This window comes from Meles meles, chromosome 4 (genome assembly GCF_922984935.1).
Source record: "Meles meles chromosome 4, mMelMel3.1 paternal haplotype, whole genome shotgun sequence".
Taxonomy (NCBI): Eukaryota; Metazoa; Chordata; class Mammalia; order Carnivora; family Mustelidae; genus Meles; species Meles meles.
In genome coordinates this window covers 40,343,384-40,358,661 of record NC_060069.1, presented here as the reverse complement: position 1 = coordinate 40,358,661, position 15,278 = coordinate 40,343,384, and the positions used below count along the sequence as shown (strand labels likewise).

Sequence of the window (15,278 nt, the reverse complement as noted above, 5' to 3'; positions counted from 1 at the left end):
AGTGTGAGAGAAAAGGAGAGGGAAGAAGCCCTAGGATTCTGAGCAATTTGTGGACGAGGACGCGGGTGTTAAGAGGATTTCCCAGAGTTTACTGAGAGCTTAAGTTGTGCCAGGCCATTTAAGAAGCTGTTTTCTGTATTTTAGCTCACGAAAGCCCCAAGAGTAAGTTTGACTTTATTACCTCCATTTTATAGATGGCTTGACTGAGCTATGGAGCTAGTGGATAACTGTTAAGCCAATCCAGGCCTCCAGCTCCCAGCTCGTGCTCTCCTCCTTCCGACCGATGGGCTTTTCCCTTCCCCATTCCCTTCCAACCGTCACATCGCCCCCACCCCTGGCTGGATCCTATGGGCTCCTCGCCCCCGTCTCCTCTTCATGGCTGTGGGGTGGGGCACAAGGCCCTGCCCTTCTCTAAGGACCCTTCTCAGGGCACCTTCCATGAAGCCCTAACTCACATCCACATCTGTTCTCCCCATTCCCACCATCAGTCTGTAGAAGGATAGATTTAAGTCAGAGCCCAGGGACCACTTCCCAAGTACGAACTGCAAGAGAAATCAGAACCGCTCATTGAAGGCAACTCTGGCATGACTTAGCTGGAGATCTTTAGAGCTGAGGTGGAGGGGCGGAAGAGGGAGAGGATGTGGAGAAGTGGTACAACTCCTGCATCTGGACCTCTGGGAGGATGGCTCTGGATGCAGGAGGAGCAGCGGCGAGGTGCTCCTCTGGGCAAGATGGCTGCTGCTCGTAATTAACCCGTGGCTTTAATTATACTTCACAGGCTGGTCCTGATGAGAGAGAGGATTGCTCTGAGATTGCCACACAGGGCTAAATGTTGGAAGCAGTTTCCACTTCACAGACTCCTCTCCTGGAGTGGGCAGAGCCTGGGAGGACGGCTTTGCCTGGGTCTGGTCCTGGGGGGTTAGGAATGGGGGGCGTGCCTGTGACTGTGGTCTGCCCTGTCCTGCGCTGGTCACCTCTCTGGGGAAACCTCCCTGACTGTGACTTAGACTTCTGCTGGCAGTTAGGTGCTGTGGCCTTATCCAGGGGTTCTGATAGCAGGAAACAGGGAGCCGGGCAGAAAGGAGCGCAGGGGGAAGGCACAGCTAGCCCCAGGGGTGGGTGAATGCCTCCAACCCCAGGGATCAATCGTGGTGGCATCTACTTTGTATTAACAAGTAACAACCACTATGGGTGAGAACCTAATGGGGGCCAGTCTCTCATTAAGCTCCTGAGGCTCTGATGGAGGGATTTACCTCCTGGTGTACACCGGATGGAAAGACCTCAGTGAGGTGAAGAAATTTATCTAGCGCGCCACAACTACATAGAAGTGAGGTGGAGGAAGGATTTGAACCCAGGCCCCGAGAGGGAGAAGCAGAGTCCCTGTTGAACAGGGTTCCCGACGCAGGGCTTGATCCCAGGACCCCAGATCGTGACCTGAACAAGTGCTCTTTCCTCCTGACAGTGGGGCTCTCCCAGTAGCTGGTTGCCCCTCCCAGTAGCAGTCTCCTGTAGGTGGGGAGTGCCAGACAGAACCAGGGAAACGCACGTCGTGCTGGAGGGGGATAGGAAACTAGGGGCTTCAGGCATTTGGGGTATGCAGTGTTTTCTGCCACAACATTGTGCGTGAGTGCTGTCACCACTAGGAAGCCCGGGGCTCTGGGTTTCTCTGGGTCTTTCTGGGTCCTGAGGAGGTAATGGGGAATCTTTATAGGAAGCCATCCTGCTCTCCCATCCTGCACAGCCGTGGTCTCCTTCCCCCTGACATTCTCTCTCTTTCTCTCTCTCCCCTACCCCCCACCCCCAGCCCTGCCCTGGTTCTCAGGCTGTCCCTCTCCTGTGACCTCCCTGGGGCAGCGGCCTGCATGCCATCCTGAGCCCTCTAGTGACCACTCCCCAGCCTGCACCTCTGCCAAGATCCAATGTCCTGGGCACTTTCTGAGCCTTCAGGAGAGAATCGTTGGCCCTGACTTACAGGCTGTGAGGCAGAGAGGTCATTTCACAGAGGCCTGAGGGGGAGTCTGCTGCCCTGTGGAGGCCCCATCTCTCATCCCTAGTTAGAATTCATATTCCCATTGTTCTGGGGCAGAACTCCAGACTCCATCTCCTGTCATCCCAGATGTCCCACAGTGCCCTGTGTTGGACCTGAGCTTGCTCATGTGTGACAAGGAAGGCTAGACCAGGGGGACCATGTCTTGGGTGTTCAATACGCCTGGCATTCATTCTGCTTTCCAAATAATTACCAGGGAACCATCCCAAGAGTTGTTCCCTCATTTTGGTAATGGGGAAACTGAGGCTCTGGTAGTTAGGTAACTGGTCCCAGGCCATACTGACTGATTCCCTCTGTTTCCTTGCAGCCTTTGAGAGGGCTTGCAAGAGAAAGGGGCTTAGCAGCTCAGAGAGGTGCTTACTACCCCCCCACCCACTCTCATTCAACAACGGCTTTTGGGCCTCCTCACCAGAGGCTAGGCTCCCAGGACCGGGCACCATGGCTTTACACTCAGATGTTCAGCCCAAACCACACCCCATATCTGTCTTAGAGATATGGGGGTGGTGAGGCTGGCAGGGGGATTGGAGACCCTCACATCTCAGAAGCACTGGTAGAAATGAAACTCCACTCACCGTAGGTCTGAGATGATCTTTCCATGGTAAGAAAACCTGTTTTGTGGGCCTGACACAAGCTGGTGCCCTTTGTGAGGGCGTGAAGGTCAGTGGGAGGGAGACGGGGCTTCAGACGCTTGGTGGTCTGTGTGCTTGGACCATCCATCCTCGCAGCCACTAAGGAAACTGAGGTTTCTCCTGTTGGGTTGGCTCTGATGGGACTGTGCCAAAATTCTTCCTGGTTCTAAACTCAAAACCGTGTGCAGTGTTTACACTGTGGATAAAAATGTTTGCAATGAACGGGAGAACCACAGGGCTTGGAAAGATCTGGGATAACATCTAGTGTAGGCAGCAAGAGCTGGGATGTGGAGGTTGTAATGGGTCTGGAATTTCAGCCATGGCAGTCTGTGAACTTGGCTTCACAGCTGAGCCAGTCCTCCTCATTGAGAGACATTGATGAGAGATGGGCTTTTCTGAGTGTGGGTCACAGTTGTTCTCAGGGATTGGGTTTTCTTTTTAAGATTATTTATTTATTTATTAGAGAGAGAGAGAGCGAGAGAGTGCAAAAACGGCAGGGGAGGGGGCAGAGAGAGAGGGAGAAGCAGACTCCCTGTTGAACAGGGTTCCCGACGCAGGGCTTGATCCCAGGACCCCAGATCGTGACCTGAGCTGAAGGCAGACGCTCAACTGAACTGAGCTACTCAGGTGCCCTGTTCTCAGGGTTTTGAAGGGACAAACTTCTAGAGCTCTCTATCTGCTGATGATACTTACATTTCAGAGTGAGAGGTGGGAAAAGGGATACCTGGCCTCCATCAGGTGGGGAGGTTGAGATGTGAGGAAATGGCAGCATCTGTGTGTCGGGATTCCCACAGCCTCGCCACCCCACGAGTGGGCCCACATGTGGCAGAGAAGAGCCGGGGTGGGAAAGAGAAGGTGGAGGCAACAACAGTACCAGGACCGGGCTGGGCACCCCGGAGCTTCCTGCTCGGTCGTCTGGGCTGACAGCTCTCGCTGCAGAACAGTATGTATATATATACATTGTTTAGGAATGAAGAGGGGCCCCTGGGTGGTACAGTCAGTTAAGCATCCCACTCTTGGTTTTGGCCCAGGTCACGATCTCAGGGTCATGGGATCAAGCCCCGTGTCATGCTCCAAGCTTAGCATGGAGTCTGTTTGGAATTCTCTCTCTCCCCCTGCCCCTCTTGCTTGTGCTCTCTCTCTCTCAAATAAATATATAAATATTGAAAAGGAAGGAAGAAAGGAGGGAGGGAAGGGAGATAGGGAGGGAAGGAGGGAGGGAGGGAAGAAGGAAGGAAGGAAAGAGATTCTCCAGAAAGAACATGTCTCAGTTATACATGTAGTAAGAGGCAGTTTCAGATCCTTGTTTCCAATTCCAGACTCCATGCTGTGTCCGAACATACCACATAGTATCTGCTCTCAGGGTGAGTATCTGGGGGGACTCTGTTGCCAGACTCTCATAAGCCCTGGTGTTCTGGACTTGCTGAGGCCTCCCTGCCCTGTACCCGGCAGAGCTAGCCATCTTGGCTACCTGCCCCATTTCCTTAAGGGTAAACCCTGACAGCTCCTCTCTAGATCTGTTTAGAATTGGACTTGAAGGTGCCCACCCATAGTGCCTGTAGTTATCAGCAGTGCCTCTCCCTTCCCTGGGCATCTAGGACACTCAGCAGGGGTGCTGTTCCTTTTCATTCCTCCAGCACACTGGCGTGCTTAAAAAAGGCAACAATAAGACTCAGAAGGAGTTTCAGAAAGAGAGGGACAGGATGCTTCTGGGCTCCAGGTCAACAAAACCTCTTGGTCTTTTCCACCGTTGAGGTCAAAGTTGGGGGTGGGGGAAGAGCCCAAAGCATTCCCTTCTTGCTCTGCGCTGTCCTGGCACTGGCCAGAGTGGCCATTTGAGGAGGGGGGACTGTTATGCCACTTGCCATGCCATGCTTTGGTGGGGAAGGGCAAATTGGAGCTGGTAGCATTTCCCTGGGGCCCTGACTCCTTATCCTTTTTCATGTCTGTTTTGAAAATGGAACATATGCTTTAAGGGTTCTCTAACCTGGCAGCACAGTAGAATCATGGGGGTGGTAGGGAATGATGGGTGTGGGTTGGCTTAAAACTACTGAAGCTCAGGTCCCACCATCAAAGAGAGATTCCATTGGCCCAGGGGTGGGGGAAGGGTGCTGGACAATTATCTAATTTTCAGGGCTCCCCAGGTGAATCTCAGGGACAGTCAGGGAGAGAAACCCTGGGGCACCTCTTTCTGCCTTGCCCTCAGACCTAGCGCTTCCTGTACTGCTTGAGAACCTGTGATGGTGTCCCTGACGTGAGTTCTGTCACCCAGGGCAGTGAGAGAGCCCCGTTTGTCTTCATGTCCCTTTGCCCAGCCCAGTGCCTGGCACTGAAGCCTCAGTCAGTGTGTTGAGTTGTTAATGAAAGCTGAAGCAGAAAACATCTTGGCCACCCCCTCCCTTTCTCTTTCTTTCAAAGCATGGACCAGGCATGTTCTCGAAAACAGGGTCCTTGATTTTATATCTCCAGTGTAGGGTGAGGAGAAGGGTCCTGAACCCCTATAGGAGTTCAGGGTCACAGGTGAGTGTTTGTGGCTGGAAACAGAGCGGGGGACATGGGCAGGGTCCTTTATGGGGTAGCTATGAAGCTGCAGACTCTCATATTTTCTGTCTCTGTCTCTCTCTCATACATGGTTAGAATTGTGAATGGAGGTGCTAAATCTCGAAACACAGGGGTGGGGGTGCCTACAGGCAAGGGCTGAGGGGACATATTTTGTGTCTGTGTTTTTACCTGATGTATGCGTGGCACCCTCCCTCAATCCACAGGGGAAGCTTGTTGAAACCTGCAGAGATAAGGAAGACCCTTCCCTCAGTCCCCAGTCTCCCTCCTTACAGACACCCCACTGGGTGATCTCAGTGAAGTGAGGATATGGAAGAGAGAGTAGCAGCCTGCTCCCCACACAGAGAACCCCTCCCAGAGGGAGAGAATGGAGCGTGGGTGTGTTGGTAGGAGTCTGGGTACAAACTCCCTTTCATCTCCGGCTGAAACGCTGTGCCTTGATTTCCTGCCAGCCCCGCCACGGGCCCACGGGCCCACATCTTCTGCGACCCCACTGAAGACTGGGTGGCATTGATGCAGGGGGCCACGCTGGGAAGCTCGGGTTTCCTCTGCCCCGAAGCCTGAGCCACATCAAAGGCGCACCTGCAGTGGGGTGGCCCCCTCCTCCACCCCCTCCCCCGCAGCCTTGGGTAGCTGCAGGTCCTCCCCTCCCGCTGGAGGCCCCGCCTCCTGCCACGCCCCCTGAGCCCAGGACCCTGGGGAGAGCTCCTTCCAATAGATCTGCAGCTGACCTGCTGCTTGGACAGTCATGCCTCTCTCCTCTCATCTCCAAACAGGCCCAGTCTGGCCCTTCTCCACAGACCTGCCCCTAGCTTGGCTGCTCCCAGGACTGCTTCTGCCCTCCCCACGGAGTTTCTCTTCTAAGCAGGAGACACAGAGAAAAACCACAGTAAACCATGTAATGTGTGAGAAGATCATGGACATGGGATAGGTCTGAACTGTGAGCAGGACAACAGCTTGAATGAATTCCCGAATATATGGGATACATGCATTCCTTACTTTGCCTCAACAGTTGACAATATTTAAGCCCATTTTGTTTCATCTATTCCACGTGACCCCCACGCCGCCTTCCCCAGGCCAAACCTTTATTTATCCCAGCATATAAATCAATCAATCAATTCCAGGTTTCATTCTGTGGAGAATTCAGTGTACATCGCAACTGGTTAAGATGTATTTACATTGTACGTAAACACCGTGCCTTTGTCAGGCCGAACAAAACCAACAGTAATTCTTCTAGAACTGTTTAACTCTGCTGTGTCTGACAGTCTTACCTTGCCAGGTGTTGGAAGCCCCTTGAAGGCAAGGACCACGGTGTCCCAAAAAAGCATCCAAAGCTTGGAGACAAGGCAAAAGGCTGATTGCTTGTCCTAGCAACCTCAGCTGTTGCCTAACAGGTGCACCCAAAGGTTATTTAATTCTCTAGGGGGAATGTACTTTTGCTTGACTTTCAATGTATTATTGATTGAGGGCCAGACTTTATGAAGTTAAATGTTAACATATAGGTTGATAAAACACAGATCTTTACCCAGCAGAGATGCAAATGATTTCTGTTCAGTGGAAGAGATAACTCCAAAGTTATGGGTTTTTTGCCCTGTAGGTCATTAACCAGTTTTGTCTGGGCTTTGCAAACTCATTTCTGCGTGCCTTCCCTGACTGATTATACAAACCCCTGTTTTCAAATTCTCTTTGGAGCTAGCTTCACCATTCCTCATGAATGAGTTAAATCATAAATTACATTTATATGAGAGCATTTGGAAAACCATCCTTTGACAGGGGCTTATCCATTTTCTTCATCTGTCCTTAGTTTAGTCTGCTGCTTGGCGTGGACTAGACATTTGTGGAATTGGATTTATATTTGACTCAGTCTCCTATTAAAAAGGGAAGAATTGAGGTTTCAGGTTGGGATGTGCTTAGCAGATGTCAGGGAGCTGGGGGCGGTGAGGGTGGAGGTGGCTGAAGGGGTCCCCTGGCTCTGGCTCCCTGTGCTCTACCCTGGAGAGAGAGAAGACGGATGGGTTCTGTGGATGTGGGACTCTCCAGAGAGCCCTTGTCCTCCCTCTGCTCCTGGGAGCAAGGCCCTGTCCGGCTCTAACATGGAGTGGGGAGGAAGGAGGGGGTCAAGAACAAGATGCGTGTGTGTCCATGTGTGGCAAGGATGTACCCAAGAGGGTGTGCTGGTTTGCTCCCACATTCAGAGGGCAAGGGTCACATAGCAGGCATATTCTTCTCTGTCCCCAAATTAGCACCTTCTGATTCCTCATGCTTTTCTGAGTTGGGAGGGGGTTCTCCTTCACAGCGTATCCCTATTATGCTATTACAGTTTAAGCCTGGGATGCAAAGGAGGCAGAAATGTTGACAATGAAGCAGAGATTGTAGTAGGAGGGATTCTGTGTGGTGAAAAGCAGCTATACTTTTCATCTCCTAAGGGGTCGTGTTTCTGTTCTGAGAGCAGGGGTGGTGGTGGTGGTAGGGTAGGTGCGGAGAGCTTAGCTGATGGGGGCAGGTGATAGGAATTGCCTGTGAGTTCCCAGGACCAGAGCTGCTCCGTGTGTAGAAATCGTTCGTACCTTGACTTAAATTACCCAATGGCCATCCTGGCTCCTTCAGCCTTTGGAGGGCCTGTTCCTCCAGAAAACCAGAGCAACATGGAGTTAGGAGAAAGCTGTGCCCTCCAGGGCCCCACCCCAAGCTCTCAAGTCCCGCAGTTCCCAATCTCAGGGTTCCGTGTGGCACCAGCCAAGGCAAGTAAGCCACCTTGGAAGGTTGTTAACAAAAAGGGTCTTTCCATTTAGCTTAAAGGTTGGATGTGTTTGCTATTTATTTAAATTGGCATGGAAAAGCTTTAATAACATCTTTTTCTATTTCTATTTGGAGCTAGAGTAGCTTTTCAAAACTACCTATTTAATCAGTGGTAGGGGAGAAGCATTTGGTGGACATTGTTCGTCCTGGAGACTGGAGGGTGATAGGAAAGAGGGGGCATTTCTTCTCTCCCCAACTTTCGTCATTTTCACTGTCCTGGCTTGGCAGGCACGCCCATTCTGCTTTATTGTCCTCTCCTCATTCAGTTCATGTACCACCCCCGGCCCTTCCTCCGGAGACATTTGCCAGCTCTAGACACTGGAGACACAAAGATGAATGAGACACTTTCCCCAGCTGGAGATGCTCTGAGCCCAGTGGACAGTGATCCTTCATGAGTGAACAGTGCTTTCTGGTTGATGGAGCACGTTCACATTTGTTGTGTGTTTTCAGCCTCATGAGAATTGGGGAGATGAGCTAAGACAAGCATTATCCATCCCAGAAGAGGAAACAAAGGCTCAGAGAGGTTGCAGACCCTCTCCAAGGTCACACAGGTCGTGCTTAGTGGGGCCAGAACTGGAAGAGCCTTTGGGCCTTGAACAACTCTGTAATCTCTGGCTGCACAGAGGCTGGTAACTAAAGGCCACGGGAGTTGGGGAGGTGGAAGCAGAATGTCAGAGACGCTGAAGGCCGGCCTGCAGAACAGGGTGACTTCTGTTTGCGGTCACTTCTGTCTGGCCTGAGACCCATGTCTCCCTGGCTGGAGTGTTTGAGGTCAGGATATCACACTCTCTCTTGTTCGAGAAAGGTAAACAGTACATGTCTCCCTTTCAGGCTAACCACCCTTTGTTCCCTGGGAGTCACGGTCTGGTGACCTTGGAGTCATGAGTCCCAATTCCACCCCTATGCTCAGCCAGTTGTGATGAGAGGGACTGGGACTGGAGAGAACATGAATAAGGCCTTGAGGAGTGAGATGGGATGGAGAGGGAGTTGGGGGTGGGGTGGAGTGGTCAATTACAAAGGGAAGCTGTGGAGTAGAAACTGGTTGTGGTACCATTTGACAGGTGACAAAGAACATCCTTCCTGGCTGTGAGGCTATCGAGCTGTGGGGCTGGGGCCTGGCTGGGGCAGACTGGGGACCAAAAGACGTGGAGGAGGGGAGCAGCTGGGTCTAGGAGGTGGACTGGCGGCGATTCTTGAGCAAGAGACTTACCCTGATGGTGGTGTACATGGCATACTGTTGCGACGTTCCTGTTGGGTTTGGGGCAGAGCGGTGCCTGTCCCCAGAGGGCTAAGTGCCCAGAACACCTGTGGTTTCTGACATTTCATGCTGGCCTTCCTGTTGCAAGAAAGGACTCCTCTTGGAGTCCATGAGGCCTGGCTCTGTCCTTCATAGGGCTTTCCCCCTTTGCAGAGCTTTCTGGATTCTCCACGAGGTAGCATGAGGTTTGGTGTGGCTGATAATCGGTTTTTTTGGGGGGGGGACTGTTAAGAAGAGTGTGGGCCACACCTGTGAGACTCTGATGTGATAAATCTAGGTGGGACTGGCAGTCTGAATATTTGTTCTAGAAGAGTAACACCATAATACAAATACCTACTATTTGTTTGGCATTGGTAATCAGCCACCCCGTCTGGAGATGAGCGGCAATCAATTTCCATCAGTGCGAAGGAGTCTGGGAGGAGGCCAGCCGTGACATCTCGCTGCCTGTCGGGGATCTTCTTTACAGTCTGCACACTAAAGCCCTGCTCTCCAGGGAAGCCAAGCTGGGTCATTCCAAATTTCAAAGTTTTCTAACTCGTTTAAGGTTTGTCCACTTAAACAACAACACTTAAGAAAAACTGTCAGCCACTGTGTTTGCGATTCTCTGTAAAATGTATTACATGCGCCCCTGCCTTTTTAAACAGTCACACAAGCATAAATGTAACCTTTTCTTGATGTCCCACGGGTGTGTTAGGAACCTTAATTAATGTATGGGGCTGTAATTCAGTGGGACTTACGGGACTCTTGGCTTATACCAAATGGCCCCCTGAGGTTCTGCATTTTTGTGTCTGCTTTTTAGTTTTTCCAGCTGTGGTTCTTGCTGAGTGATGTCCCTTCTTGCTAGACACAATGTACCTGCCTGAAGCAAATGTCTCTTCACTTCCAATTTGCATTTATTATATAGGTTTGGGAAATGGACAACTAAGGTCCTCGTAATTGGGTAGGAAATCTTGTGGTTAACTTCCCATTATTCATTCCTCACCCTCTCCCTGAGTAGCAGCAAGGACATCTGGGATCGACCTCAGCCTAAGGAGGTGGCCTGATTGGTTTAAGGGGACACTCTTTTCTTTCATGAGTGGTTGGGTCATAAATGGGCACATGATGGAATTTTGACTAATGGGATTTGAAGAGAGGTTCTCCGCTGATTTCTGAGAAAGTTCTTCCTCACTAGCAATGGAGGGCCACAGGAAGTCATTTCCCAAGTAGATAGAAAGGAGACACAGCCCTGATTGCTTTTGGCAGCCAAATTGTAACTTTCAGAACTTTCTTCAGGGAAAAACACCTCCTGGGGATGGCAGAGCGGAACATGGAAATGTGACAGAGGCTGCCGTAGCGGAGAAATCGGAAAGAACCGCAAGCTGGGTGGGCTCTTGGAAAGTCTACACCTCCTCTCGTGTGAATTATTATGTTTGCTTTGGTTTCAGCCCCTTGAAATTGAGTAGGGTTTTGGGTTACTTATAACGAAAAGCATACCAATGGATAAATATCAAATGTACAAAATAAAAGCGAGTGGGCTCCGGGTGAAGCTTGTAGTATGTGTACATGTCACTCTATTCTGGTTTGTGTGTTTTGATTTTGGAGGCTTATTTCTTCCTGCGTTCATCCAGGGGTCTGGTGACTGCTTCTTGTTCACCATTGTATCTCCAGTACTCTTCACAGGGCCTTGCCCTTACTAGGCATTCAAAAAAATGTCAGATTGACTCAAACCGCATGTTTCTGCAATGTGCCTTCTCCTTCCTGCGGGCACTCACCTACCAAGTCTATTATGATGTTAAAGACAGACCACAAACTCTTAACACTAGTAATTTTTTCATAGCGCCTTCCAGCTTAAAAAATAGTGCCTCAGCCTTATCTCAGGAAATAGGTAGGGCCTGGATCATGGTCCTTTTACAGATAAGAAAACCAAAGGTCAGTGGATTTACACAAAGCTTAATTTTATAATTAGTTCTTAACAAATTTAATTTTGAAGTGGCGTCCAAAGCACTTCCTTTGAGAACAAATAACCCTGGGCTTAAAAAGGAGCCTTATAAGACTTCTCCTAAATGGGTGCTCTTCTGGTCTCTAAGAGACATAAATCACGTAATGATCAGCCACTGCGGGTCGGGTCTTGAGGATGGCACTGTCTCTACCTCCCACTGCCACCCGAAGAGTTGCAATTTGCCATCAGCTTAAAGCTCTTTAAGATTCACAGTTTGAGCTTCTCACCTAGCTAATTGGTGCTTACTCTTCAAATTGGGCTGCTCTCCCCCGTGGAAGAGAAGCAGGAGTTTGCCTCCGCCTGCTCTTGTAAGTTTCACAGCTAAAAACAGCAATTGTCAAACTCGAGGGTTTCCTGCTCTGGACCTGTGTCACGATGGTGGTCCACACAATGGCCTTTGGGAGCTCTGAAGTGGGTCTGCTGCCAGGGGAATGCATTCCCCTCTGTATAGCAAAGCTGTGAAGGGCTCCTTCGGTGCACGTGGCCCAAGGTTCATTGTAGAGTTAACAGTGATCTCTACTGCATCCCCTGCATGGCCTGAACCAGCCCAGAGCCCCCCAAATGATGCTATCATATGGCATCTTCCTTTCTCACTTCCCATCGCCCCATGGACCTAACCCATTTTTGTTTCCCTGCACTTCAGCTTCTTCCCGGGCCTCTCTGACGATGCTTGCCTCGCTGGGGGTGCGCAGCCTGTTCTGATTCCTGTCCCTTTGGTTATGGCGAGCTGATCTCTGCTGCATTTCCAAACAGCAATAGAAATTATTGTGTAGAACGCCTATTTTGACTTTATTTCAGAAATGACATTGTGTGTATGCCTTGTTTCTTGCAGGGTGAAGATTATGATTTATATTGCTCTTAAATGACACACAGCATCTAGTATTTACCTTATCCTATAGAGTTTTTAGAGTTTTCAAAGGAATGCATTACCCAATAAATACCTGAGGAAGGTCATCGCCTCCTAGAGTTCTACTTTATGGATTATGGGTTCTTCCTTCCTCTGCCGAGTACCTTGCCTGGCCACTCACTGTGAGACTGAATTCGGGGCTCACGAAGCCTGGGCTTTTAAGGGGATGAGTGGGCATGGACGTAGTTTATAATGTCTGAGTGCATTTCTCAGGACCTTACAGATACGTTCTGGGTGTCTGGTCTGCAGGAGTCTGAAGGGGAGAGCGGTGGGAAATGCAGAGGTACATGCCATGCGGTTAGTGTATTGAATGCTAGGAGAGAGAGGTTTGAAGGTCCCCTCTCTGCTCTGATATCACATCTGTTGATGAGGTGGAAGGGTCCCTAATGATGGGGACACAGGGCTCTCCCAGCCCATTTGGGGCTTTTACAGCTCTTCGTGAATTTTCTGCTGCTGCCAGCCATGCTTAAAAAAATGACAGCTGCGGCGGGGGGGGGGGGGGTACGAGGGGACGGAGGGCCTGCCTGGCTTCGTCAGTGAGGTGTCCAACTCTTGATTTTGGCTGACGTCAAGATCTCAGGGTCATGACCTCAGGGTTGTGAGATCAAGCCCCCAGGAGAGCTGGGCATTGAGCCCCACATGGGGCTCCCCACTCAGCGAGAAGCCTCCTGGAGATTCTTTCCCTCTCCCTCTGCCCCGCTCCACCCCCTCAAATAAATAAATAAATCTTTTTAAAAATGGTGGTAGAGGGATAGTTCCTTCTCTAAAGTCAGTGGCTTGGGTTCTCAGACTTGTTTCTCTTTTTCTGCCTGATACTCCTGCTGCTACCCTGGCCTCCGTGGGAAGGTCGCCCTCTGAGATTCGGAGGACTGCTGCCAGTCTTAACCGTATGAGAGAATGAGATGCTGGGGTCAAGGGAAGACAATTGAGGGAATCCCACACAGACTCACCTGGGGTTTCCCCTTCAAGCGTCTGTGTCTGGCTTTATGGTTTCTTCTCCTTCTCTCCCTTTTCAGGCCAGCATCACCCTTGCCTACCTCTCCTGCAGCAGCCCAGTTCCCTGCTCCTCCCAAGCACCCTTCCTGTGGTTCGGCCAGCTCCTTTGTCACCCCAGCCCTCCACAGAGGGAGCTGAGCCTCTGGGAGTCAGGGCATCTCCCCACTGCCTCCTTCATTTCCCACTTCAGCTGGTGCCCCCACTTCACAGAGTTGAAGTAGAATTCGATGTGTTGATAGACATAGAGACTTAGGACTGCCCGTGTATCACGAGGACCAGAGAATGTTCCCTCTTCTTGATGGGCCTTCAGGACCACCCCTCGGCCTAAGGTCGAAGCTGTGGTCCTAGCAGACATTTGCCTCATAAACAGCTGGGCCCCCAGCCAGCAGGACTGAGAACCTTGGCCCCAGGTATGGGCATTTACCCAGGGTCCTGGACCTGAGCCCCCCAGCCCGGGAAGCTGTGCTTCCTTGACTCTGGTCCCTGTCCAGCTCCTCCCTCTTGCCTTCACTCCATTCGATCATTCTGGAGGGTGGCTTCTCTGATCCTCTCATTAGAAGTCTATTTCTATGGTATTTCTCTTTTTCTATCTCCATAGTATTTCTATATGTTTGTTCCTGTTTCTTTTTCAGAACCTCTTTTAGGCTGTGGTACTCAAAATGCAGGTTCTTGGGCCCCACTCCAGAGCTTCTGAGTCAGGATATCCAGCCGGGGACCAAGACTCCGCATCTGGCTTGCTGCTGGTGGCATCCACGGAGCAGCCTCTAGCTCCAGAGGTCCAGTGTCTGTGTCTGCTCTTGTTCAGGAAGGGGAGGACCACTGCTGCCCCCACTCCCAGGAAGCACGAGGCCCATTGGCATGTTAGAGCTGATCACCGCTGGGCTAGGTACATATATCATCATTTAAAAATCTCTGCTTAAAATTCCACATTTATATTTTCTTCCAGCTAGGGTCATACCTCAATCTAGAATCGCTCCTTTGAGAAAAGGATAGAGGAGAGAGATGAGGGTTGGCATTACTTTGCTTTAGAAGAGTGATGTAGTGGGAGGAGGGTCTTTGGGCTAGAAGTCACTGGCTTGGGTTTCGAGCCCTGATTCTGTCACTAGCCTGCTGTGTGACCTTGGTTGAGGCATTTAACCTCTCCGGGCCTCACCTTCTTCATTTCTAGCATAAGAATGTTAAACAGGTTGGAGTTGCCAAAGTTCTCTTCCAACTCTAAAAGTTTGTAAGTTTACAAGTCTATTTAAATGTGCTGACAGCTTCAGAATGGCTAATTAATGAGTTTTTAGTGGGAAGACAATTAGGTGATAATGAGGGCCTCAGAAGTAAATCTCTCCACTTCTTGTAATGAGTTGAGTGGATGAGACTCAGATTGTGTTTTCGCCTAATGGAGCCCTTGGGAAGAGGGAACCTAGAGCCACCCACCAGCTCCTACCTGGGGACTCAGGGAGGCCAGGAGTCAGGATCAAAGCCACACATAGAGGAAGCTAGGTGGCACTGTCCTAAAACAAAATGAGCCACCTCTCAGGGTAGGCTTGGAGCCATGTGGACAGAGTGGAATTGGCAGCCCTGCAGATCTGGGGAATTGTACTTCTGCCTTACATCCATCTCGAGAACACGTTCACCTGCATTGTCTTGTTTAATCCTCCTACACCTGGAGAAATAGATAAGCTTGAAATTTTATCTCCCCCATTTAACGGATGAGAAATGGAGGCTGAAAGGAGTGGCTTACTCAAGGTAAGGTTAAGTTGCTAATAAGTGATCATCAGGACTCAGCTCAAAGCCTCTTGATTCCAAAGCCCATGTCCCTTCTACCTTACCAGGCTAGCTTGTCCCGCCTGGCAGGCTATCTCTACTGGCCTCCCTATAGAGGGTCTGTAAACCACCCAAGATACATTGTTGTGGGCTGGCCCTGGGCGTGGGAAAGATCAGGAGGGTGTGGGCGGTGAAGTCATCCAGTCTGCGATCAGAGGGCTCCTAGGGGGGCTCCTAGGGAGGCTCCAAGGTTCTTGACCAACTCTGTGCCCTTGTGGCTGAGAGCTGGGCACAGCCACACCTGCCACCGAGCCCAGCATGGCAGTCCCCAGCACCGCAGCACCCAGTGT

The 15,278-nt window shown here is 50.8% G+C and overlaps 1 protein-coding gene across 4 annotated transcripts in view; it reads left to right on the top strand.

The window, feature by feature from the left end:
- The window catches only part of SEMA5B (semaphorin 5B), a 112,826-nt gene that overhangs the window by 14,135 nt on the left and 83,413 nt on the right, over positions 1-15,278 (top strand). For 2 of the 4 annotated variants that reach the window (XM_046003725.1, XM_046003726.1), the window contains exon 2: positions 3,996-4,040. The exons of the other annotated variants lie outside the window; for them this stretch is intronic. In XM_046003725.1, coding sequence (XP_045859681.1) covers positions 4,001-4,040 — 40 coding nt within the window. In that variant the 5' untranslated portion in view covers positions 3,996-4,000. The remainder of the gene's footprint in view (positions 1-3,995; positions 4,041-15,278) is intronic. 4 annotated transcript variants of the gene reach the window in all.